The following is a 26,006-nucleotide window of genomic DNA, read 5'->3' on the forward strand; positions in this document are numbered from 1 at the left end:
TGACATGCAGTGTGTTCCCCTTGCTGCCACAATACCATGCAGATCATTGTGTAGTGTTTTCTCCTTACTGCCACAATGACATGCAGATCATTATGCAGTGTGTTCCCCTTACTGCCACAATGACATGCAGATCATTATGCAGTGTTTCCCCCTTACTGGCACAATGACATGCAGATCATTATGCAGTGTTTCCCCCTTACTGGCACAATGACATGCAGATCATTATGCAGTGTTTCCCCCTTACTGCCACAATGACATGCAGATTATTATGCAGTGTTTTCTTCTTACTGCCACAATGACATGCAGATCATTATGCAGTGTGTTCCCCTTACTGCCACAATGACATGCAGTGTGTTCCCCTTACTGCCACAATACCATGCAGATCATTGTGTAGTGTTTTCTCCTTACTGCCACAATGACATGCAGATCATTATGCAGTGTGTTCCCCTTACTGCCACAATGACATGCAGATCATTATGCAGTGTTTCCCCCTTACTGGCACAATGACATGCAGATCATTATGCAGTGTTTCCCCCTTACTGGCACAATGACATGCACATCATTATGCCGTGTTTACCCCTTACTGCCACAATGACATGCAATCATTATGCAGTGTTTTCTCCTTACTGCCACAATGACATGCAGATCATTATGCAGTGTTTCCCCCTTACTGGCACAATGACATGCACATCATTATGCCGTGTTTACCCCTTACTGCCACAATGACATGCAGCTCATTATGCAGTGTTTTCTTCTTACTGCCACAATGACATGCAGATCATTATGCAGTGTTTTCCCCTTACTGCCACAATGACATGCAGATCATTATGCAGTGTTTTCTCCTTACTGCCACAATGACATGCAGATCATTATGCAGTGTTTCCCCCTTACTGGCACAATGACATGCAGCTCATTATGCAGTGTTTTCTTCTTACTGCCACAATGCCATGCAGATCATTATCCAGTGTTTCCCCCTTACTGCCACAATGACATGCAGATCATTATGCAGTGTTTTCCCCTTACTGCCACAATGACATGCAGATCATTATGCAGTGTTTTCCCCTTGCTGCCACAATGACATGCAGATCATTATGCAGTGTTTTCTCCTTACTGCCACAATGGCATGCAGATCATTATGCAGTGTGTTCCCCTTACTGCCACAATGACATGCAGATCATTATGCAGTGTTTTCTTCTTACTGCCACAATGACATGCAGATCATTATGCAGTGTTTTCTTCTTACTGTCACAATGACATGCAGATCATTATGCAGTGTTTCCCCCTTACTGTCACAATGACATGCAGATCATTTTGCAGTGTTTCCCCCTTACTTCCACAATGACATGCAGATCATTATGCATGTACTGTATATTCCTTCCTCCCATTCCTCCAGTCAAATCACAGGTAGGCTTTTACAAATATGAACAAATCAGCTATTCTCTGCAGTATTCTATTGTCCACTGAATAATGTGAAGTTACATTCAATGTGATGTATTCAATGTGAATTTCAGCGATAGGTTTTTTAGTAGCACATGCGCAGAACGTTTAGAAAACGGGGCGAACAGGACGCTAGGCCGCTGATCCACCTCCCTTCGTGGTATCTCTATACAACTCGGTATCCGGATATTTGGCCTGGTATCGTATCATTAGTAAAATGTTGGTATCGTGACAGCACTAGTGCTATGTGGAGAGAAAATTATTTGGGATTCTGTCGTCGCCGTGTGTTTGCCATGTAGTCCATGCAGCAGGTGATGAAAAGTGTTGTTATGCATGAATAATCTTATAACAGTTGCTTTTAGTAGATTAATAATGTTGAGGCGGAGTGCTATCATGCTGTTTCCATGTTGGCAGTTTGGACAAGTTTCTCTGCTCCACTCCAGTGGTCTTTCCTTACAGTATTGAAAGGGAGGGAAGCTGTTAATGGATTATTGAGCATACACATAACCATTGGCAGTATCCATAACCAAACTATACACTGCCCAGTTGTGAAGGGGATGAATTTCTTGCAAGTGGACTTTTTGTTTTTGTTTAAATCACATAGAGTTATTGTATCACACTGTAGGCTGACAGGCATCATTGATTTCTTGGAGCAAAAAAAACTAACACATTTTTACAAGCTCCAGTGGTTACCTTCTTTAGCTTAAAGTCTGCTGTGCTGTTGATCATTGCTGCTGGGCTGACCTTATTTCTATACAAAAACAATGCTAGCAAAACAGAGAGGAGATATGCTTGTCTGGGCCATTCATAATGGGACTCACTGGCACTGCTGAAGCAGTCCATCTCTCTCTCTCTCTCTCTCTCTCTCTCTCTGTCTCTCTCTCTCTCTCTCTCTCTGTGTTTGTGAGATAACATTTATCTACTGGCCACTGTGCTCAGTCAGGGATTGACTGTATACTGTATATATTTGGATCTAGTCTTAAAGCCCCCTATCTACTGTAAACTATAAATTGCTCTCCTCTTTTAATCTTACATTGGTTTCAAGTTCCCATGGTCAGAGCAGGCGTTATGATAACTTACAGTATCTAGAGCCTATCTTTTCTCATGTATTAGAGGCTGATCCCATCTCTCTCATAAATCTGATTCTTCCCTTGTGGGGTGCCTCAGCAAATTGACTCCCCATAATCCAGTCTACTAGATTATGACAGCCTGACAGCCAGATCCTTAATATCAACCATCTGGTAATAATACCCTCCGCAATTAGGCTTATTTACATTTCAAAAGCAAGCTAATCTTGCATGCACAAGTGGATAACCTCCATGATACCTAGCTACCGTTGTTTTTGTTTCGATGGGACATTCCGTGCTATGTGCTTATACTGGATGATAGAGTGAGAACCTAATCTTACTGAACATCTGTAGCTAATACTCTGCTGGTCATATGAAGCTCAGATGTTTGCACACAGAGATAGAGTATGTATCACAAGGGCAAGGATTACATGTCTCACTCTCCATCAGAAACCAACCCGACATGCATATTTAATCTACTGCTTGGTACTTGAGGTTAGTTTTGCTTGGTTTATGACGTTTATGCCTGCCCTATATTGGAAATTACTACTTCCAGAACTCGCTATTCTTGGCGGTGGAGACCCCATTATAGCCATGTATCTTCCATATGGGCTGGCCCAGACAGAGGCTCCTCAGAGAAAAGTAGCTAATGCAGGAGCCCTTTTGATAGGTCAGGGCTGAGTCCCAAATGGCAGCCTATTCCCTATATAGTGCACTACTGTTGAACAGGGCCCATAGGGAATAGGGGGCTATTTGGGATGCAGACAAGGTATCATATTGGCCCTCTCACCAGGCTCCTCACAGCATCACTCGGGATAACCAGACAAAAGGCTGGTGAATGAGACAACAGCTGCCTGGCCTCGGAGGGCTGTCTTCTCCAGTCAGAAGTGGGTGGTGCTGATGGTGTGTGGGAGAAAGCTGAACGTATGAATCTATCCTGTGAAGTGTAATGGAGACAGACATTTGTTATGAGTATACTTTCTGGTGTGATGCTGTTTACTTCCAAACAGCTCTATGTAAATTTGATTTGATCTAATTTTATTTATTTATATAGCCCTTCTTACATCAGATGATATCTCAAAGTGCTGTACAGAAACCCAGCCTAAAACCCCAAACAGCAAGCAATGCAGGTGTAGAAGCACGGTGGCTAGGAAAAACTCCCTAGAAAGGCCAAAACCTAGGGAGAAACCTAGAGAGGAACCAGGCTATGAGGGGTGGCCAGTCCTCTTCTGGCTGTGCCGGGTGGAGATTATAACAGAACATGGCTAAGATGTTCAAATGTTCATAAATGACCAGCATGGTCAAATAATAGTAATCACAGTGAACAGGTCAGGGTTCCATAGCCGCAGGCAGAACAGTTGAAACTGGAGCAGCAGCACAGCCAGGTGGACTGGGGACAACAAGGAGTCATCATGCCAGGTAGTCCTGAGGCATGGTCCTAGGGCTCAGGTCCTCCGAGAGAGAGAAAGAGAGAATTAGAGAGAGCATACTTAAATTCACACAGGACACCGGATAAGACAGGAGAAATACTCCAGATATAACAGACTGACACTAGCCCCCCGACACATAAACTACTGCAGCATAAATACTGGAGGCTGAGACAGGAGGGGTTAGGAGACACTGTGGCCCCATCCGATGATACCTCTGGACAGGGCCAAACAGGCAGGATATAACCCCACCCACTTTGCCAAAGCACAGCCCCCACACCACTAGAGGGATATCTTCAACCACCAACTTACCATCCTGAAACAAGGCCGAGTATAGCCCACAAAGATCTCCGCCACGGCACAACCCAAGGGGGGGGCGCCAACCCAGACAGGAAGACCACGTCAGTGACTCAACCCACTCAAGTGACGCACCCCTCCTAGGGACGGCATGGAAGAGCAGCAGTAAGCCAGTGACTCAGCCCCTGTAATAGGGTTAGAGGCAGAGAATCCCAGTGGAGAGAGGGGAACCGGCAGGCTCCAGTGCCTTTCTGTTCACCTTCACACTCCTGGGATAGACTACACTCAATCATAGGACCTACTGAAGAGATGAGTTTTCAATAAAGACTTAAAGGTTGAGACCGAGTCTCTAGCTGTTTGCTTAGAAATTCTAGGGACAATTAGGAGGCCTGCGTCTTGTGACCGTAGCGTGCGTGTAGGTATGTATGGCAGGACCAAATCGGAAAGATAGGTAGGAGCAAGCCCATGTAATGCTTTGTAGGTTAGCAGTAAAACCTTGAAATAAGCCCTTGCCTTAACAGGAAGCCAGTGTAGGGAGGCTAGCACTGGAGTAATATGATCAAATTGTTTGGTTCTAGTCAGTATTCTAGCAGCCGTATTTAGCACTAACTGAAGTTAATTTAGTGTTTTATCTGGGTAGCCGGAAAGTAGAGCATTGCAGTAGTCTAACCTAGAAGTAACAAAAGCATGGATACATTTTTATGCATCGTTTTTGGACAGAAATTGTCAGATTTTTGCAATGTTACGTAGATGGAAAAAAGCTGTCCTTGAAACAGTCTTGATATGTTCGTCAAAAGAGAGATCGGGGTCCAGAGTAACGCCGAGGTCCTTCACAGTTTTATTTGAGACGACTGTACAACCATCCAGGTTAATTGTCAGATTCAACAGAAGATCTCTTTGTTTCTTGGGACCTAGAACAAGCATCTCTGTTTTGTCCGAGTTTAAAAGTAGCACGTCTGCAGCCATCCACTTCCTTATGTCTGAACACAGGCTTCTAGTGAGGGCAATTTTGGGACTTCACTATGTTTTATTGAAATGTACATCCGGTGTCATCCGCATAGCAGTGAAAGTTAACATTATGTTTTCGAATGACATCCCCAAGAGGTAAAATATATAGTGAAAACAAGTGGTCCTAAAACGGAACGTTGAGGAACACCGAAATGTACAGTTGATTTGTCAGAGGACAAACCATTCACAGAGACAAACTGATATCTTTCCGACAGATAAGATCTAAACCAGGCCAGAACTTGTCCGTGTAGACCAATATGGGTTTCCAATCTCTCCAAAAGAATGTGGTGATCGATGGTATCAAAAGCAGCACTAAGGTCTAGGAGCACGAGGACAGATGCAGAGCCTCGGTCTGACACCATTAAAAGGTAATTTACCACCTTCACAAGTGCAGTCTCAGTGCTATGATCGGGTCTAAAACCAGACTGAAGCATTTCGTATACATTGTCTTCAGGAAGGCAGTGAGTTGCTGCGCAATAGCTTTTTCAAATGTTTTTGAGAGGAATGGGGGATTCGATATAGGCCGATAGTTCTTTATATTTTCTGGGTCATGGTTTGGCTTTTTCAAGAGAGGCTTTATTACTGCTACTTTTAGTGAGTTTGGTACACATCCGGTGGATAGAGAGCTGTTTATTATGTTCAACATAGGAGGGCCAAGCACAGGAAGCAGCTCTTTCAGTAGTTTAGTTGGAATAGGGTCCAGTATGCAGCTTGAAGGTTTAGAGGCCATGATTATTTTCATCATTGTGTCAAGAGATATAGTACTAAAACACTTGAGTGTCTCCCTTGATCCTAGGTCCTGGCAGAGTTGTGCAGACTCAGGACAACTGAGCTTTGGAGGAATACGCATATTTAAAGAGGAGTCCGTAATTTGCTTTCTAATGGTCATGATCTTTTCCTCAAAGAAGCTCATGAATTTATTACTGCTGAAGTGAAAGCCATCCTCTCTTGGGGAATGTTGCTTTTTAGTTAGCTTTGCGACAGTATCAAAAATACATTTCGGATTTGTCACGTTCGTAATAAGGACCAAGGCGCAGTGTGTGTTGAGTTCCACATCTTTATTTGCAGTGAAACTTCTCAAAAAACAATAAACAAGCAACGAAACGTAACCTCAGTGGTGCTACAAGCACAAATAATATCCCACAAACACAGGTGGGAAAAATGGCTACCTAAATATGATCCCCAATTAGAGGCAACAATTACCAGCTGCCTCTATTTGGGAACCATACAAAACACCAACATAGAAATATTGAGCTAGAACACCCCCTAGTCACACCCTGACCTGCTACACCATACAGTACCCCCCCCCCTCCCCAAAGGTGCGGACTCCGGCCGCAAAACCTGAAACCAAATGGGGGGGTTGGGGGGGGTGACTAGTGTCGGTGGCGGCTCCGGTGCGGGTCGTAGCCAGACCCCGGATCTGACCATGGCGCCAGGCTGAACGCCGTGCCTGGACTGGGCACCGGCGCAGAGGAAGGCTCCGGCCCTGGAGCTAGGTTGGACGCCGTGCCTGGACTGGGCACCGGCGCAGAGGAAGGCTCCGGCCATGGCGCCGGGCTGAATGCCTTGCCTGGACTAAAGCTCTCCGCACCCTGGAGCTGGGCTGGCCGCCGTGCCTGGACTGGGCACCGGCGCAGAGGAAGGCTCCGGCCTTGAAGCGGGACTGGACGCCGTGCCTGGACTGGGCACAAGCGCAGAGGAAGGCTCCGGGCTGGGGAGACGCACTGAAGGCCTGGTGCGTGGAGCCGGCACAGGTAGCACCGGACTGGTGACACGCACTTCAGGGAGAGTGCGGGGAGCTGGCACAGGACTCCAGATGCCGTGCAGAACACACCTACATAACATTTCTCTCATCTTTCTCTCTCCCAACTTCTCCATCACCTCCCTGACGGTCTCTGGCTCTTCAGGGTGAGTACGTGGAGCTGGCACAGATGGCACCGGACTGATGACCCGCTCTTCCACTCTCCGCTGCTCCACCGACCACCCCTCGTGCCCGCCCCCCAAAAATCTTGGGGTTTCTGTGGCCGCGATCCCCGGCGTCGTCGCTGTCCTTCCACCTTCCTTGGTGTCTCCTTCCAAGGAAGGGTCTCACAACCTCCCATAATTTCTTCCCAGGTCCAAAACTCCTTTACCTCCGTCACACGCTGCTTGGTCCTTGCTTGGTGGGATATTCTGTCACGTTCGTAATAAGGACGGGACCAAGGCGCAGCGTGTGTTGAGTCTTTATTTGCAGTGAAACTTCTCAAAAAACAATAAACAAGCAAAAAATACGTAACCTCAGTGGTGCTACAAGCACAAATACAAATAATATGCCACAAACACAGGTGGGAAAAATGGCTACCTAAATATGATCCCCAATTAGAGGCAACGATTACCAGCTGCCTCTAATTGGGAACCACACAAAACACCAACATAGAAATATTGAGCTAGAACACCCCCTAGTCACGCCCTGACCTACTACACCATAGAGAACCAAGGGCTCACTATGGTCAGGGTGCGACAGGATTGTTCTTATTTTCCTCAATTAAGTTGGAAAAATAGGATGATCGAGCAGCAGTGAGGCCGCTTGGTACTGCACGGTACTGTCTTTCCAAGCTAGTCGGAAGACTTCCAGTTTGAAGTGGCGCCATTTCCGTTCGAATTTTCTGGAAGCTTGCTTCAGAGCTCGGGTATTTTCTGTATACCAGGGAGCTAGTTTCTTATGACAAATGTTTTTAGTTTTTAGGGGTGCAACTGCATCTAGGGTATTGCGTAAGGTTAAATTGAGTTCCTCAGTTAGGTGGTTAACTGATTTTTGTCCTCTGACGTCCTTGTGTAGGCAGAGGGAGCCTGGAAGGGCATTAAGGAATCTTTGGGTTGTCTGAGAATTTATAGCACGACTTTTGATGCTCCTTGGTTGGGGTCTGAGCAGATTATTTGTTGCGATTGCAAACGTAATAAAATGGTGATCCGATAGTCCAGGATTATGAGGAAAAACATTATTCCATGGGACAAAACTAGGTCCAGAGTATGACTGTGGCATTAAGTAGGTCCGGAGACATGTTGGACAAAACCCAATGAGTCGATGATGGCCCCGAAAGCCTTTTGGAGTGGGTCTGTGGACTTTTCCATGTGAATATTAAAGTCACCAAAAATGTGAATATTATCTGCTATGACTACAAGGTCCGATATGAATTCAGGGAACTCAGTGGGGAACGCTGTATATGGCCCAGGAGGCCTGTAAACAGTAGCTATAAAAAGTGATTGAGTAGGCTGCATAGATTTCATGACTAGAAGCTCGAAAGACTAAAACTTCGGGGGGGGTTTTGTAAATTGAAATTTGCTATCGTAAATGTTAGCAACACCTCCGCCTTTGCGGGATGCGCTGGGGATATTGTCCCTAGTGTAACCAGGAGGTGAGGCCTCATTTAACACAGTAAATTCATCAGGCTTAAGCAATGTTTCAGTCAGGCCAATAACATCAAGATTATGATCAGTGATTAGTTCATTGACTATAACTGCCTTGGAAGTGAGGGATCTAACATTAAGTAGCCCTATTTTGAGATGTGAGGTATCACAATCTCTTTCAATAATGACAGGAATGGAGGAGGTCTTTATTCCAGTGAGATTGCTAAGGCGAACACCACTATGTTTAGTTTTGCCCAACCCAGGTCGAGGCACAGACACGGTCTCAATGGGGATAGCTGAGCTGACTACACTGACTGTGCTAGTGGCAGACTCCACTAAGCTGGCAGGCTGGCTAACAGCCTGCTGCCTGGCCTGCACCCTATTTCATTGTGGAGCTAGGGGAGATAGAGCCCTATCTATGTTCGTAGATAAGATGAGAGCACCCCTCCAGCTAGGATGGAGTCCGTCACTCCTCAACAGGCCAGGCTTGGTCCTGTTTGTGGGTGAGTCCCAGAAAGAGGGCCAATTATCTACAAATTCTATCTTTTGGGAGGGGCAGAAAACAGTTTTCAACCAGCGATTGAGTTGTGAGACTCTGCTGTAGAGCTCATCACTCCCCCTAACTGGGAGGGGGCCAGAGACAATTACTCGATGCCGACACATCTTTCTACTTGATTTACACGCTGAAGCTATGTTGCGCTTGGTGACCTCTGACTGTTTCATCCTAACATCGTTGGTGCCGACGTGGATAACAATATCCCTGTACTCTCTACACTCACCAGTTTTAGCTTTAGCCAGCACCATCTTCAGATTAGCCTTATTGTCGGTAGCCCTGCCCCCTAGTAAACAGTGTATGATCGCTGGATGATTCGTTTTAAGTCTAATACTGCGGGTAATGGAGTCGCCAATGACTAGAGTTTTCAATTTGTCAGAGCTAATGGTGGGAGGCTTCGGCGTCTCAGACCCCGTAACGGGAGGAGTAGAGACCAGAGAAGGCTCGGACTCTGATTCGCTGCTTAATGGGGAGAACCGGTTGAAAGTTTCTGTCGGCTGAATGAGCGACACCGGTTGAGCATTCCTACAGCATTACCCTCCAGAAGCAATGAGAAAGTTGTCCGGCTGCGGGGACTGTGCGGGGGGATTTGTACTAACGTTACTATCTGTACTTACTGGTGGCACAGACGCTGTTTCATCCTTTCCTACACTGAAGTTACCCTTGCCTAACGATTGCGTCTGAAGCTGGGCTTGTAGCACAGCTATCCTCGCCGTAAGGCGATCGTTCTCCTGTATATTATGAGTACAGCGACTGCAATTAGATGGCATCATGTTAATGTTACTACTTAGCTTCGGCTGTTGGAGGTCCTGACGAACCATGTCCAGATAAACTGTCCGGAGTGAAAAAGATGAATGAAAAAAAGGTTGAGTGAGGGAAAAAAACAAAATATAAACGGTAATTAAAAAGTAAAAACCGTAAAGTTGTCAGGTAGCAAAGTAAGGTTAGCAACACAACGCACAGCAGCACGTAAACAAGTCTGCAAGACACAAATTTTGATGCGTCTTAAGTTTTTCTTCCAAGGGTGAGAATTACCCATGGGATTCATCATACTGAAAGCTGCGTTATAAGTAGGGTGTTTTCCCCATAGAATTGATATGAAGTTGATTGGCACAAGGTTCTTCCAAGGCTAGGCTACACAGTTTGTGTAACCAGTTTGCTTTTATGCCGCTCGTTGTCTTAACGATTCCAGGATACTTTGTGATAACTAGCCCAATCTGATGATGTATGGTTCTTCGCTATCTGGAGGTCTATAAATCTGATATCAGAGCTGAGTTGACAGTGTTACAAATTAGAAGTGCCATTTCCAGAATGTTATTTCTCTGGGTTGATGAATTTGGCTTATATGTTTGGTAGATAACATCTCACATCAATCACCTCTGATGCAATCAGATATTTTATAGGAAATGTCCAACAAATACAGATTGATATCCAGGCTATCACATCCGGTCGTGATTGGGAGTCCCATAGGGCGGCGCACAATTGGCCCAGCGTCGTCCAGGTTTGGCCGGGGTAGGCCGTTATTGTAAATAATAATTTGTTCTTAACTGACTTGCTTAGTTAAATAAAGGTACAAAATTATAAAATATGCTGCAGTCCTTCAGTAAGGGGTTTGCCCATTCTTCTCAGCACATTACTATCACTAGGGAGATGGTTGATCTGTATTCCCTTGTCTTTAAAGCCTTGTTCACACTACAGGCCTTAATGCTCAAATCAGTTTTGTTTTTCAAATCTGTTCTGGTATTCTGACTGTTCAAACAGCAAGTTACAAGTGACTGAATCGGATGTATGTGTTCAGACTGACATGGCTACGCTAGTTGACATAGTAGTGGCGAGTTTGTGTGCACTCAGAAGTTGTAGTGTAGCATCTAGCAAGCTAAGGTGACAACAATGCCTGCCATGGAAGTCTCCCTGTTGCTTTGAATGTTCAAAATCGTAGTGAAAGAACATTTTTAAAGCCTCAAACGATAAGATGATCCAACTTTCAAAACGAGTCGGTTTTGGCTAGCCACAGCAGTCAACTAGCTAACTAGGTAGCTGTTTAGCCTGCTAGCACATTCCCTCATTGTTTGTAAACAATTAACAAGCTAGTTAGCTACCACATGTTCTTGTCAAACTGTCAACAGTGTAGCTACAAAGCAACAAGATATACCAAATAACAGTCTAGATATCACTTAAGGGCAGATAAATCAGATATGACCGTTCAGACACAGGTCACATGGCCAGGAATCTGATTTATATCTGATTTCAAACCTAGGAAGGTGGTTTGAAATGTGGTTTGAAACATCTGATTCCATGTGCTTTTTGCCTGTTTAGACTGCAGGAAAAATATGAGATTCTAATAGGATATGCAAAGAAAATGGATTTGAGTCACTTCAAACTACCTGTGTGAACAAGGCTTTACTCTGCAGGTGTCAGCCAAGTGCATAGTCTTACTGTGGTCTTACCATTCAATAAAATAAAGTCTCAATCGATCTGCCAGAGGTGCTTCTCTGAGGCCTGAGCCATGGCTTGGAATAGATTTCTGTGTTGTGATTGAAACGATTGATTTTTTTTCTCCGCCTTGGCTGCTCCACTGTCAATAAGAGCAGTAGAACCTTACCTACCTACCTGCATGCTGAGATATAGGCTACTGTATCACCTCAGGCATGGACGAAGTACTTTCTCTCTGCAGCCAGTTCTCTCTTTGCTGTGTTTTGTTTACCATTTCATATGTTTTCTACTGGTTCATCCGAGCATGGTGTACAGTAGGATGTTGCTGCTGTAGAGGCGTCCAGGCCAGCGTCCCAAATGCCACCCTATTCCCTATATAGTGCACTACTTTTGACCAGAGCTACGAGCCCTGGTCAAAAGGTGCTATTTAGAACCTAAAAGGGTTCTTCGGGTGTTCCCATATAGGAGAACCCTTTTTGGTTACAGGTAGAACCCTTTTCGTTTCCATTTAGAGAACCCTTTCCGCAGAGTGTTCTAAATGGAACCTAAAAGGGTTGAATCTGGAACCAAAAATGGTTATTCTATGAGGACAACCTGTCACGATCGCTGTCGTCGTGGAAATGACCGGACCAAGGTGCAGCATGGTGAGCGTACATTTCTTTTATTGATAAATGTCGCCAACAAAACAAAGAACAAGGAAACGACCGTGAAGCTTACTTAGGCAATAATGCCACTAACAAAGACAACTACCCACAAATACCAAAAGGTAAAAGGCTGCCTAAGTATGATTCTCAATCAGAGACAACGATAGACAGCTGTCCCTGATTGAGAACCATACCCGGCCAAAACATAGAAACAAAGAACATAGAGTTTCCCACCCGAGTCACACCCTGACCAACCAAACATAGAGAATAAAAAGATCTCTACGGTCAGGGCGTGACACAACCGAAGAACCCTTTTGGAACCCTTTTTCTAAGAATCTAGTGCTCTATATAGGGAATAGGGTGCCATTTGGAACTTACCCCAGGTGAACCAGAGAAGTAGCCTATGTTCATGTGATTGCAGTAATAAAGCCAACTAACTTCCTAGTGTGTTTGCCATGAAAAGCTGTGGCAGAACTGGTGGTTTCCATAATGACAGGCTGCTGTGCTAGCAGAGAGGATAAAGACACTACTGCTAAGGAGTGAATGAAGAACACTGAGAGACACAGGCACAGTGCCTGAATTATACATTTTAAGCAGCACTGCAGACATAAGCTTTAATATCATATGTCATTAATGAAATGTTCTCTCTACACACACACACACACACACACACACACACACACACACACACACACACACACACACACACACACACACACACACACACACACACACACACACACACACACACACACACACACACACACACACAAACTTAACATTGCTTCCAAGTACTCCTCTGTCTAATGTCCCTATTTTGTTCTCTTCTCAGTTTGTCTGGAAGTGGAGATCACCCCCACCCAGGGAGAGATCAGTGTCGGAGAGTCCAAGTTCTTTCTGTGTGAAAGTAAGCTTGCCCCTCTATCATTATTCTATAGTAGACTACTGTCTCTTTGGAATTGTTTGGATCCCATTGTGCAGTACTGATTATACACTGTGACCTTTTGTGTCCTGTCCTGATATGCTGTGTGTAGACCACAGTTGTCAGGCCACTAGACAGGAACAAGGTAGCTGTAACCTTCTCTAGGATAAGAGAGTACTATTTCCTAATAAGGTGTATAGGTTGTTTCCTAGGTTGATAGCCTTCTTTTTGGCTCTTTATTTGTCTCATTTAGAGATTCAACATTGTGATAGCTAAATGTTTAATCGTAATGATTCTAGTTAGATACAAAAACAAACACATGTAACCGTCTCTTGTCTCTGTGCAGTTGTTGGGGTAGCAAAGGAGATTGACTGGTATTCGCCGAGCGGGGAGAAGATAGAGCCCAACAAACCAGAGATCACCGTAACCCGAAACGACGAGTCCTCGTCCACCCTCACGCTCTACAAGGCCGGGGTGGACAGTGCTGGGACCTACAAGTGTCTGGCCACCAACGGAGACCAGTCAGCAGAAGCCACCGTCAACGTCAAGTTCTACCGTAAGCTGCTTCTCCTTCTTCATTCTCTAGGGATGTGTCCAAAAGGGCAACCTAATCCCTCCCTATAAGGTTCACTACTTTTGACAAGTGCCTATTCCCTATATAGTGCACTGCTTTTGACCAGAGTCCCATTGGCCCTGGTCTAAAGTACTGTACTATTTAGGGAATAGGGTGCCATTTGGTACACAGGCTGTCCCTTTCAAAACCAGTGTGTGTTTGCATTATGACATAGTATAAAAACTCAGGGGGGTGTCCTGGTCACAGAGCGTTAAATTGTTATATTAAGAACCCTAAGCTGAAATGTTCTTAACCTTCAGTATAGTTATGAAGGAAACGCTCTAACTTTATATTGAGGGCTTGTGGGAAAAATATCTTTATTTTCTGTTTTTCAGCTGGAGATGGATTTTTCATCAGTTCAATAAACCCCTCCAAAGCCCATTAAGACAAGGCCTAATGTCTGTTGTGCATGTCTTCTGACTAATGGTTTCTATAGCTAAACACTGCCAAGCATCAGCAGTCCATCATATAAACCCTTTATGGTTTTCCCACTAGGCACAACATGCTAATGTCTTTAGAATAAAGGCAGTTAAGAGGCGTAGGGGAAAACAGTTAAATGAACCCATTGCTACGTCTCAAATAGCACCCTATTCTCTATGTAGTGCACCCTATGGGCCCTGGTCAAAACTAGTACACCATGTAGGGAATAGGGTGCCATTTGAGACACAGGCATTATGTTCTTCATGGTTTTAAATGGTTGACTAACATTCTTGTATTTTGTCTTGTAGAAAGGATCATCTTCAAGAACGCCCCCTCCCCCCAAGAGTTCAATGAAGGGGACAACGCCAACATCATCTGTGACGTCATCAGCTCCCCTCCCCCCACCATCATCTGGAAACACAAAGGAGCGAAGATTCAGATGGAGAAGGATGGTGAGATAGATGCCATTTAGCCTGGAGTAGGGTTGCACAATTCTAGTAACTTTCCCCAGATGCCCATGTTTTCCAGAAATCCCATTTGAAGGAATCAGGATTCCCTGCTTTGTGGAAAACCTGTGAATTTCGATAAAGTTATCAGAATTGTGTAATGCTAAAGGGTTCCTACATTTTTGCTCTTTCCTTTTTCCACTCCCCCCCCCCCCCCCCCCTCTTTGACTGTCAGCCTTGTCACCCGTTGTTACTCAACCATGTCAGAAAAGTCCCTATCCAGCTGTCAGACAGTGTTCCATTTGAGCAATTCTTTGACAAATATTATAACTGGTGGGTATAAAACTGTTTAAACACTTGAATTAAAGAATTTACATAGAAAGTGAGATTTTGTGTTAAGGGGTCTCCGTCTGAAAAGCTCTTTCTATCCCTCAATCAGAATACTCATACATTACAATTGAATTATGATTTGATCCTTCTCTCAGTCCGCTTTAAGATCCTGCCCAACAACCACCTGCAGATCCGAGGCATCAAGAAGACAGACGAGGGGTCGTACACCTGTGAGGGCCGCCTCATGGCCCGGGGAGAGATTGACCTCAAGATCATTAGGGTCATCGTCAACGGTCAGCCCACTTCTTCTTCCCGCTCTATTCCCTTGTCACTTTATTCATGGTTTTGACACCATTTTGTGGTGTTAAGTCATCTATCAACATCCTAGACAGCAGATGACTGTGGGCTGGATTTCAGCTGTAATAACTTGGTCTCAGGTGTGTTAATGTCCCTCCCTCAGTGCTCCCAACCATCCGGGTGTGGCAGTCGGAGGTGAATGCCACAGCAGGCGTGGGCCAGTCTGCCATGTTGACCTGTGCAGCTGATGGATACCCAGAGCCCATGGTGACCTGGGCACGGTAAGACTGGAGCACATACTCTCTCACGCGCACACGCACACACTCAAGGCTGGTAGACTGATATACCACTAACCAGTGTTTTGCAGATGTCCATCTGACCATGGAACTCATAGGCTACCAACACCAATGCGAGTGATGCGAGTCCCCTGCCCTTGGTTTTCTGTTGGCAGTGTAGTGTGTTGCTCTCACCTGCTCTCACCTTCTTAGAAGAGTTCCCCTTGTTGCTAGGTGAGGGAAAGGACTGGTGTGAACTCCATGTGACACTTGTCTTTGGGGTTGAGTCTTAGGTAAAGGGGGAAGAGCTATTTTAACTCAGCAGTCAAGGTGAAAGCTTTGCCCTCAATCTCAAAATCTCTCTCTCCCGCTCAAGGTCCAAGAGGCCACAATGTAATTATCTGTGGTCAAACCTTGAGCCTAGGGGTCATTGTCAGTGCCAATAAATAAATAGCTCTCTGGTATAGACTATAGAGATCATGATTGAAGACTGGATGAAAAACATTCAATGTTATTCAATCGGAAATAGCGATTCAATGTCACACTGACACATTATTTTGATAAACAATGAATTGAGATAATTTCAATTAAGTCTGTTTGACCTACTTCACAGAGGGAAACATACTTGTTTGGAAGTTATTTATTTATTAGATAAAAATTCTCATCAAGCGTAGTTAGCAGCAGACTTATTTTAGTTGTGTCGTCAAATCCGATTCTCTTCGTTTCACAAAAGCTGATTGTAATCAGAATAATCAGTGTGTGTGTGTGTTTTTCCCTTTCTCTCCCCCAGGGCCAGTGTTCTTCTGGAGTCAGGAGACAAGTACAGCTTTAATGAGGACGGTTCAGAGATGACCATCATGGAGGTGGCCAAGCTGGATGAGGGAGAGTACACCTGCATCGCTAAGAACAAGGCTGGGGAGAGCGAACAGGAAGTCAGCCTTAGAGTGTTTGGTGAGGGACTTGGTTAATCATGGTTTGTCTATATTTATTCACAGTGGGAGGATTTTAACATTGGATTATTTTGGGGGTTATGTTGTGATTATAACTCTAGGTATTAAGTACTATCATCAGATCTGGCAGGTGATTGATGTCACTATGGGATTGCATACTGTGAATTTAGCTATACTGTAGGTCATACAGGTGAGTGTCACTGCAGGTTGGTTATAATGGCTCTGTGTGTGTCTGCCTTTGCTACAGTGAAACCTAAGATCACCTTCCTGCTGAACCAGAGCACGTCTGAGATGGAGGAGCAGGTGACTCTGACCTGTGAGGCTTCAGGGGACCCCACCCCCACCATCAACTGGAGCTTTGGCCTGCGCCCCTTCACTGAGGGAGAGCAGGTACAGTAGAGGCAGCCCACACAGAGAAGCCAGCCTGATGGCTGTGTCCCCACTGCAAAGGGACACTCAGGGGATGTGTTTCACTTAAACATGGCAAGGCTCCCTTAGCCAGGTTCATCTCTGCTGATTAAGTATGGCGCCAGAGCAGCAGCTAGCTAATAGAAGTTCATATTACTACCTAGTAGCTACCTAGTTACCATCTAACCTTAGACCTATGTCCCTATAGCAGCTTAGACCTATGTCCCTACTCCCTATAGCAGCTTAGACCTATGTCCCTATAGCAGCTTAGACCTATGTCCCTACTCCCTATAGCAGCTTAGACCTATGTCCCTATAGCAGCTTAGACCTATGTCCCTATAGCAGCTTAGACCTATGTCCCTATAGCAGTTTAGACCTATGTCCCTATAGCAGCTTAGACCTATGTCCCTATAGCAGCTTAGACCTATGTCCCTATAGCAGCTTAGACCTATGTCCCTATAGCAGCTTAGACCTATGTCCCTATAGCAGTTTAGACCTATGTCCCTATAGCAGCTTAGACCTATGTCCCTATAGCAGCTTAGACCTATGTCCCTATAGCAGCTTAGACCTATGTCCCTATAGCAGTTTAGACCTATGTCCCTATAGCAGCTTAGACCTATGTCCCTATAGCAGTTTAGACCTATGTCCCTATAGCAGCTTAGACCTATGTCCCTATAGCAGCTTAGACCTATGTCCCTATAGCAGCTTAGACCTATGTCCCTATAGCAGTTTAGACCTATGTCCCTATAGCAGTTTAGACCTATGTCCCTATAGCAGCTTAGACCTATGTCCCTATAGCAGCTTAGACCTATGTCCCTATAGCAGTTTAGACCTATGTCCCTATAGCAGTTTAGACCTATGTCCCTATACATGTAGCAGCTTAGACCTATGTCCCTATAGCAGTTTAGACCTATGTCCCTATAGCAGTTTAGACCTATGTCCCTATAGCAGCTTAGACCTATGTCCCTATAGCAGTTTAGACCTATGTCCCTATAGCAGTTTAGACCTATGTCCCTATAGCAGTTTAGACCTATGTCCCTATACAGTAGCAGCTTAGACCTATGTCCCTATAGCAGCCTCTGTTAGTCCCCTGCAGATTGCTACATACAGTCATCTATGGATCTTATATTTTCATACAATCCCACATTGTCCATATACAGTGCCTTCGGAAAGTATTCAGACCCTTTGACTTTTCCCACATTTTGTTAATTTACAGCCTTATTCTAAAATTGATTACATTTTTCTCTCATCAATCTACACAAATTATCCCATAATAACAAAGCAAAAACATATTTTTTGAAATGTTTGCTAATTTATAGAAAAAAAAGGAAATATTACCTTTACATAAGTATTCAGACCTTTTACTCAGTACTTTGTTGAAGCACCTTTGGCAGCGATTACAGCCTCGAGTCTTCTTGGGTATGACGCTACAAGCTTGGCACACCTGTATTTAGGGAGTTTCTCCCATTCTTTGCAGATCCGCTCAAGCTCTGTCAGTTTGGATGGCGAGCGTCGCTGCACAGCTATTTTCAGGTCGCTCCGCAGCTATTTTCAGGTCTCTCCAGAGATGTTCGATCAGGTTTAAGTCTGGGCTCTGGCTGGGCCACTCAAGGACATTCAGAGACTTGTCCCAAGCCACTCCTGCGTTGTCTTGGCTGTGTGCTTAGGGTCGTTATCCTGTTGGAAGGTGAACCTTCGCCCCAGTCTGAGGTCCTGAGAGCTCTGGAGCAGGTTTTCATCAAGGATCTCTCTGTACTTTGCTCCGTTCATCTTTGCCTCGATCCTGACTAGTCTCCGAGTCCCTGCCGCTGAAAAACATCCCCACAGCATGATTCTGCCACCACCATGCTTCACCATAGGAATGGAGTCAGGTTTCCTCCAGAAGTGACGCTTGGCTTTCAGGCCAAAAAGTTCAATATTGGTTTCATCAGACCAGAGAATCTTGTTTCTCATGGTCTGCGAGGCTTTAGGTGCCTTTTGTCAAACTCCAAGCGGGCTGTCATGTGCCTTTTACTGAGAAGTAGCTTCCATCTGGCCACTCTACCATAAAGGTCTGATTGGTGGAGTGCTGCAGTGATGGTTGTCCTTCTGGAATGTTCTCCCATCTCCACAGAAGAACTCTAGAGCTCTGTCAGAGTGACCATTGGGTTCTTGGTCACCTCCCTGACCAAGGCCCTTCTCCCCCGATTGCTCAGTTTGGCCGGGCAGCCAGCTCTAGGAAGAGTCTTGGTGGTTCCAAACTTCTTCCTTTTAAGAATGATGGAGGCCACTGTGTTCTTGGGGACCTTTAATGCTACAGAAATGTTTTGGTTCCCTTTCCCAAATCTGTGCATTGACACAATCCTGTCTCTGCGCTCTGCGGACAATTCCTTCGACCTCATGGTTTGGTTTTTGCTTTGACATGCACTGTCAATTGTGGGACCTTATATAGACAGGTGTGTGCCTTTACAAATGATGTCCAATCAATTGAATTTACCACAGGTGGACTCCAATCAAGTTGTAGAAACATCTCAAGGATGGTCAATGAAAACAGGATGCACCTGAGCTCAATTTCGAGTCTCATAGCAAAGGGTCTGAATACTTATGCAAATAAGGTATTTCTGTTTAAAACAAATCGAAAAAAATGTTTTTGCTTTGTCATTATGTGTGTAGATTGCTGAGGATCCTTTAAAAAAATTTTTTTTAGGATAAGGCTGTAACTTAACGAAATGTGGAAAAAGTCAAGGGGTCTGAATACTTTCCGAAGGTACTGTAGCTACTTCCCTGTAGTACCAATGATCTCATCTAGTCCAATAGACAGGTAATGGGTGGGGCCATTTAATCAGAGACACGCTGTAGGTACCTGTACAGGATAGGAGGAGTGTGGATAGGCGGAGCCCACGGAAAGGTCCGTTTACTTCGCTACATTCTCTCCCCTGCAGGCACATCTAAACAGGATCTATCAGGTATGAAATCAGCGTGGCACAGAAATGGAACAAAATCAATTGATAGAACAAATTGCGTATGGGGTATGAGATTCGACAAAAACCCTGATAGGATCAAATAAGTATTTTTATCGAATTTTCTTGTCTGCTCTTCAGTCAATATTCCTTGAAAATCCTCAAGCTATGATCTTATCAGGGTTTATGAAATCGATTCAAAAATGGCATGTTTTCCAAATATAGCCTGACTTTTGAGTTGCACTGATCCTTACATAAGAGAGTGGTTCTGGGTGTTTAAACTTTGGGGGTTTCCTCTGCCTTATCTACTGAGGTCAGAAGAGAAAACGGTTACCGTAATGACCTTAAAAAGAGAACCTCCTCATTTCTGTGTTGCCATTCCCGGTCCGATCATCTCCGTCTCTATCCATCGGGGCAGCTCCGTGCCATACTGCTGCTCAGTCTGTGTCCCTCTCTGTACTCTCATGTAGACGATCTGTCTCATTGCATATCTGTCATCAATCATTCTGTCAAGGTTGAAGCCAAAAGCAAAATGCCTGAGTTTGCACCTGTGTTGTACTGGTATAGCCATCTCTCTATGGTAGGGGGTGAAGAAATGATTAGCAGCCTGCATTGAATTATCATTAGGAACATATTTAAAAACAGGAGCATGAAGGTGTGGCCTTCACAGCTGTGGCCTGGCACTGTGGGTCTCGTGGGCAATGATCCGGAGGCAATGTCTTCTTTACTAGCAAGAAGCCAGGATAGTGTGATTTGGAAAATGGCTGCTAATTGTTTTTGAACCTGGCTGTCCCTCATCTCTGCCATGCTAGCAACACATATCATAGCGGCTGTGGTTCAAATGGGTTGGGAGACAGGTGAAAGGGTAAGCTAATGATCAACTCTCACATGAAATATGTGCCACAGTCATCTATCTATCCAGCTATTATGGTGAATTGTTCATATAGGCCTATTATTTTAATCAGGGTTGTTGTATCTGCTTATTGGCTATCAGCATGACAATTGTGTTTTTGTTTTTCCTATGTGGAATTGGTGTTGAGGGATATTTGTGAGAATCGTGTCTGTGTTACAAGTGTGTGTGCATGTGCATGCTGTGGTGTGGTGTGCTATTCACTAGTGTGTCATGCTACATATATCTTTGCCACCTCTCTCAGTGCTTTAACGTTCCTTTACATTGCAGTCTGCTGACTGTTGTACTCATAGACATGGTGTAAAGAGGTGCTGGATTACCATTATCCCTGTTGACAGGGTGTTAAAGTTTATTATTCCCTCATGTAGCTTCCACACGTCCACTCGAGTCTGACTGTTATCTTAGGTAATGTATGTAATGACTAATAACTATAGCCTAAGAGGCTTTACTTTATAAAGGATATGTTTTCTTTTTTATTCTACACAGCATATTCTCTCCTTACACATTTACGATAGTGATGGCAGACAAATGAACATTGTCACATTTGTATATCTACATAGTAGAGGTCGACCGATTAATCGGAATGGCCGATTAATTAGGGCCGATTTCAAGTTTTCATAACAATCGGAAATCGGTATTTTTAACTAGTCCAACGCTCTAACCACCTGCCTTACTTTACTCCACGAGGCACCTGCCTGTTACGTGAATGTAGAAATAAGCTAGCTAGCATTAAACTTATCTTATAAAAAACAATCAATCAATCATAATCACTAGTTAACTACACATGGTTGATGATATTACTAGTTTATCTAGCGTGACCTGCGTTGCATATAATCGATGCTGTGCGCATTCACAAAAAAGGACTGTCGTTGCTCCAACGTGTACCTAACCATAAACATCAATGCCTTCCTTAAATATTTAGTTAATATTGCTAACATGAATTTCTTTTAACTAGGAAAACTGTGTCACTTCTCTTGCAACGGAGTCAGGGTATATGCAGCAGTTTGGGCCGCCAGGCTCGTTGCAAACTGTGTGAAGACGATTTCTTCCTAACAAAGACAGCCAACTTCGCCAAACGGGATGATTTAACAAAAGCGCATTTGCGGAAAAAAAAAAGCACAATCGTTGCACGACTGTACCTAACCATAAACATCAATGCCTTTGTTAAAATCAATACACAGAAGTATATATTTTTAAAACTGCATATTTAGCTAAAAAAAATCCAGGTTAGCTGGCAATATTAACCAGGTGAAATTGTGTCACTTCTCTTGCGTTCATTGCACGCAGAGTCAGGGTATATGCAACAGTTTGGGCCGCCTGGCTCGTTGCGAACTAATTTGCCAGAATTTTACGTAATTATGACATAACATTGAAGGTTGTGCAATGTAACAGGAATATTTAGACTTATGGATGCCACCCGTTAGATAAAATACGGAACGGTTCCGTATTTCACTGAAAGAATAAACGTTTTGTTTTCGAGATGATAGTTTCCGGATTTGAACATATTAATGACCTAAGGCCCGTATTTCTGTGTGTTATTATGTTATAATTAAGTCTATGATTTGATAGAGCAGTCTGACTGAGCGATGGTAGGCACCAGCAGGCTCGTAAGCATTCATTCAAACAGCACTTTCGTGCGTTTTGCCAGCAGCTCTTCGCAATGCTTCAAGCATAGTCAAAGGTATATGAAATACAAATCGTATAGAGAGAAATAGTCCTATAATTCCTATAATAACTACAACCTAAAACTTCTTACCTAGGAATATTGAAGACTCATGTTAAAAGGAACCACCAGCTTTCATATGTTCTGAGCAAGGAACTGAAACGTTAGTGGTGGTACAATGTGGTTCTCTGGACATTGATTGGCAGTTTGTTCTTATGGTATGACAGTTGGAATGCTGCTAGCCAGGATACATGATGGAGAGCTTCCTAACTGATGCCAGTCAGGATGAATAAAAAAACACTTCCCCAGGCCAGCCCAGTCCTGTAACCATACCCTACTGTTGGGCTGTTTATGACTATAGAGAGGATGCCTTTTGTGTGGTGCTGGGTGAGATAGTTATGTGAGTGTTTCTTCTGTAGAATCTCCTCTACAACAGTGCCTCTCTTCTTCCCCCCTCCCCCACCTTCAGTGATGTGATCATACATCACAGCTGAGAGAGAGACGCTCGCTGCTCACTGCTTACCAAGGGGATGAGGAGCGCTGCTTGGAAATTAGATTTGTCTGGGGGGGATGTTATTTAGTGCTGGTTTGCACTAAACTGATTAGATGCCATGGTGTTTACAGCTCTCACCATCAGCTAGTAATTTGCTTTTGGTCCATGTCCCATTGTTTAAACAAACATAAAACATGGGTCTGACAGTGATGTGTCAACTCAATTCCATACCTCACAATTCTGTGTCAGACCAGCCACGACCAGGGGTGCTGTTAGTTATGCGTCCTGTAATAATGAGCAGCAGCACCGGTATTACGGAGCTAATTGAGCAGCAGCTCCTCTTCTGCGCTGTGGGGTCTGGAGCCAAACTGCTTTTCTGACGTAGGTGTTAAATGGGCCTGTCTTGCTGTGTGTGTCTCTCCTGTCTCACCATCACCAAAATGGACCGTAAAGAATAGTGATATCATATTACCAACACACTCACTATCTACATTAGCTACATACCATGGCTCAATATACAGTACATGCAAAGATGTTCATCTGGACCCTCCCTACTTAGGATGAGTCTTCACTCAGTATCTTTAACTTGACATACTGTATTGTTGTCTGGTTTATTCATGTGTGTGGTTCTGCCCTGCAGTGTGAGTAAAGCTTTCCCAGTGTTAACTAGTCTCTTGATGTGTGTGTTGTGTTTCTCTATGACAGGCAGTCTACAGTGGTATAGGCTAGCCCGTATTATAGATAGATGCCAGAATAGAAGCCAGATGAATTCACTCATTATTCACTCATCTGTGAGTGATTGGAAGGCGTCCAGCTCTAAACGAGAGAGGATGGTCTGGAAGGAATGTTAAGATTGACTGTATTAATAATGAATTGAGTTCTGGGCCTTTTTGCCTGCAGTACGTTTCAGCAGATGGGACACTTGGTTGTTTTCTACGTCTGATGGAAAGCTGTTTACCATTTTGCTTGTCGTCTGGCTTCCATATTCCTTTCCATTCATCACTATGCCGTCGTCCGTTATCAATCATCTCTCCTTCATGCTTCTTGTTTCTCCTTAACATTAGGAAACCCATAAAGCATGTTTTATTACAATACCTGAATGGCAGAATTCAGAGAAAATAAATCCTCTATAAGTAAATGTATTTCAGAGGTAGACAATACTCTTTTTAATCACGTTTGATTATGTTTTGTCATGCTGAATTGTGTGTTACGTTTTGTGTTGATTATATAACTTCATATTAAATGTGGATTCATCATGATTGATAACCATGAAAACAATTCTTAATAATTCGATTTTGAAGATGATATATGGAGAAATGTTTGTATGATTTTCTTTTCTTTCAGCATCCCTCCATGCTAGCTCCAATGTAGTGTCTATTATTTACACATGAACATGTACCCAGCAGGCTAAACTGGTTGAAGTGATGTCATTACAACCATTTTTAGACCGCGGTTTTTTTCTAGTTTGATGCTGAGTGGTTTTATACAACTGAGTAGTGTAAAGGTTGATGAGTCTAATTGTTTTAAAGTTTTAGCGTTAGCCCATTTCCCTGGACTACAGCAGGTAAACGTTCGGTATATGAGTGGGGCAGTGTTGTTCAGTTGCATGCTTGTGCAGTGTTGTTTGTCCTAGCTGTGAGGTACTGGATAAGGATTCCTGTCTAAGGATTGCTTTGCTTTTTGTTGTTGTTTTATTCTGTCTGTGTCCTCTACAGGCCTCTTGGACTCGGCCCGAGCAACACAAGGTATAGCTTCTATACTATACCCAATACCCATCACAATCTACCAAATACTATGCCCATGCATCCTCTTTCACCATATTGATTTTCTGCTTTACAGTTCTCTTCAACACTGTTTTCTATTGTTGCCGTAGTCATGGAAACTGATGGAGAAACTCTTATCAGTCCTCTTTGGTTTATTAGTATGGCTTCGCTCAGCCTGAGAAATTCTCCTTCAAACCTGTAGCCGGGTATCAGACAACTGGTGAAGGATGTTTGTTCCCATTCTTTCCAGGGAATAAGATCTAGGGTACACCAATGATCGAGCTGAGCTAAAATTGCTTGATGTTTCCAATAGGCACCACCACCCTGCATTATTAATAAACTCTCTGTTGTTGAAAACCATAGTTATGAAACTTTAATGAATCTCTGTTCTCGTGTTGCAAATGAACAGAAATTGATGCTCTCCCTTTGGACACAGATTGAGATTGTGTATCATGGTCTGGTCTGCCATGTGGTTGTCCAGTCTTTGGCCATGATGATGAGTTGTTGTTGACCCTCTTTGACCTCACAATACAACCAAAAAATGGAATGTTCTATCTACACTACACCAAGATCTTATTAATGTACTTGGCACTTGGACTACATCGCTTCATCAAGAACCACAATAGGACCTGCCTGTACATAAGGGGTGGCATATGTGAGTGCAGCACAAGGCTGGCGGGAATCTCACACTCTCTGGCCACCCTTTCAGCTCTGATGTAATTATCCCTGTCAGTGTTTGGAGAAGGTGGGGGGATGGAGAGAGGAGGTGGAGGAGGCGGATGGGGTTGGAATGAAAAGGGGACTGACTGCCTTGCCTGTGTTATGTAAGCATTTCCTCAGGCATACTTAATGCCGCAGACATGCTGCTTCTGTTGAGTTTGAATACAGAACTAATGAGCACTATTCTTCTCTTAGTTAGTTTCCCAAATCACATATAGTAGACTATTTTTAACTAGTGCCTATAGGGCTCTGGTCAGAAGTAGTTCACTATGTAAGGAATAGGGTGCCATTTGAGCCACTGCCTTAGTTTGTCCCCCAGACTGGTCCCTACTGTAGCTAATTGAACAACACAGAGGCATTCATGAGATGGTTCACATACAATGTGTGAGTGTTGAACTTCAAAGCCATGCAAAATAAAATGCAGAGGTCGCCAGGAGTTCAGCTCTTCTACGACACCTACCATGAGTTAACAGTGGTTTGGACTGGCGTGAGAGTTCCAGACCCAGACTGTTCAGTGTCAACAACAAGAATAGCCGACCCCGACGCTAAAGGTTACGTACACGGCTGTTTATTTAGGCCTTGTGAATCTGGTGTTAATGAAGTC

The 26,006-nt window shown here is 44.1% G+C and overlaps 1 protein-coding gene across 7 annotated transcripts in view; it reads left to right on the plus strand.

The window, feature by feature from the left end:
* The window catches only part of LOC139548745 (neural cell adhesion molecule 1-like), a 99,212-nt gene that overhangs the window by 54,998 nt on the left and 18,208 nt on the right, over positions 1 to 26,006 (plus strand). For 3 of the 7 annotated variants that reach the window (XM_071358527.1, XM_071358530.1, XM_071358531.1), the window contains exons 2-10: positions 13,086 to 13,160; positions 13,522 to 13,731; positions 14,517 to 14,660; positions 15,140 to 15,277; positions 15,445 to 15,562; positions 16,347 to 16,507; positions 16,754 to 16,896; positions 19,836 to 19,859; positions 24,635 to 24,664. In XM_071358527.1, the coding sequence (XP_071214628.1) occupies positions 13,086 to 13,160; positions 13,522 to 13,731; positions 14,517 to 14,660; positions 15,140 to 15,277; positions 15,445 to 15,562; positions 16,347 to 16,507; positions 16,754 to 16,896; positions 19,836 to 19,859; positions 24,635 to 24,664 (1,043 nt within the window). The remainder of the gene's footprint in view (positions 1 to 13,085; positions 13,161 to 13,521; positions 13,732 to 14,516; positions 14,661 to 15,139; positions 15,278 to 15,444; positions 15,563 to 16,346; positions 16,508 to 16,753; positions 16,897 to 19,835; positions 19,860 to 24,634; positions 24,665 to 26,006) is intronic. The other 4 variants (XM_071358528.1, XM_071358532.1, XM_071358529.1 and 1 more) reach the window with 2 other exon arrangements.

The sequence above is a fragment of the Salvelinus alpinus genome, chromosome 22 (assembly GCF_045679555.1).
Source record: "Salvelinus alpinus chromosome 22, SLU_Salpinus.1, whole genome shotgun sequence".
Taxonomy (NCBI): Eukaryota; Metazoa; Chordata; class Actinopteri; order Salmoniformes; family Salmonidae; genus Salvelinus; species Salvelinus alpinus.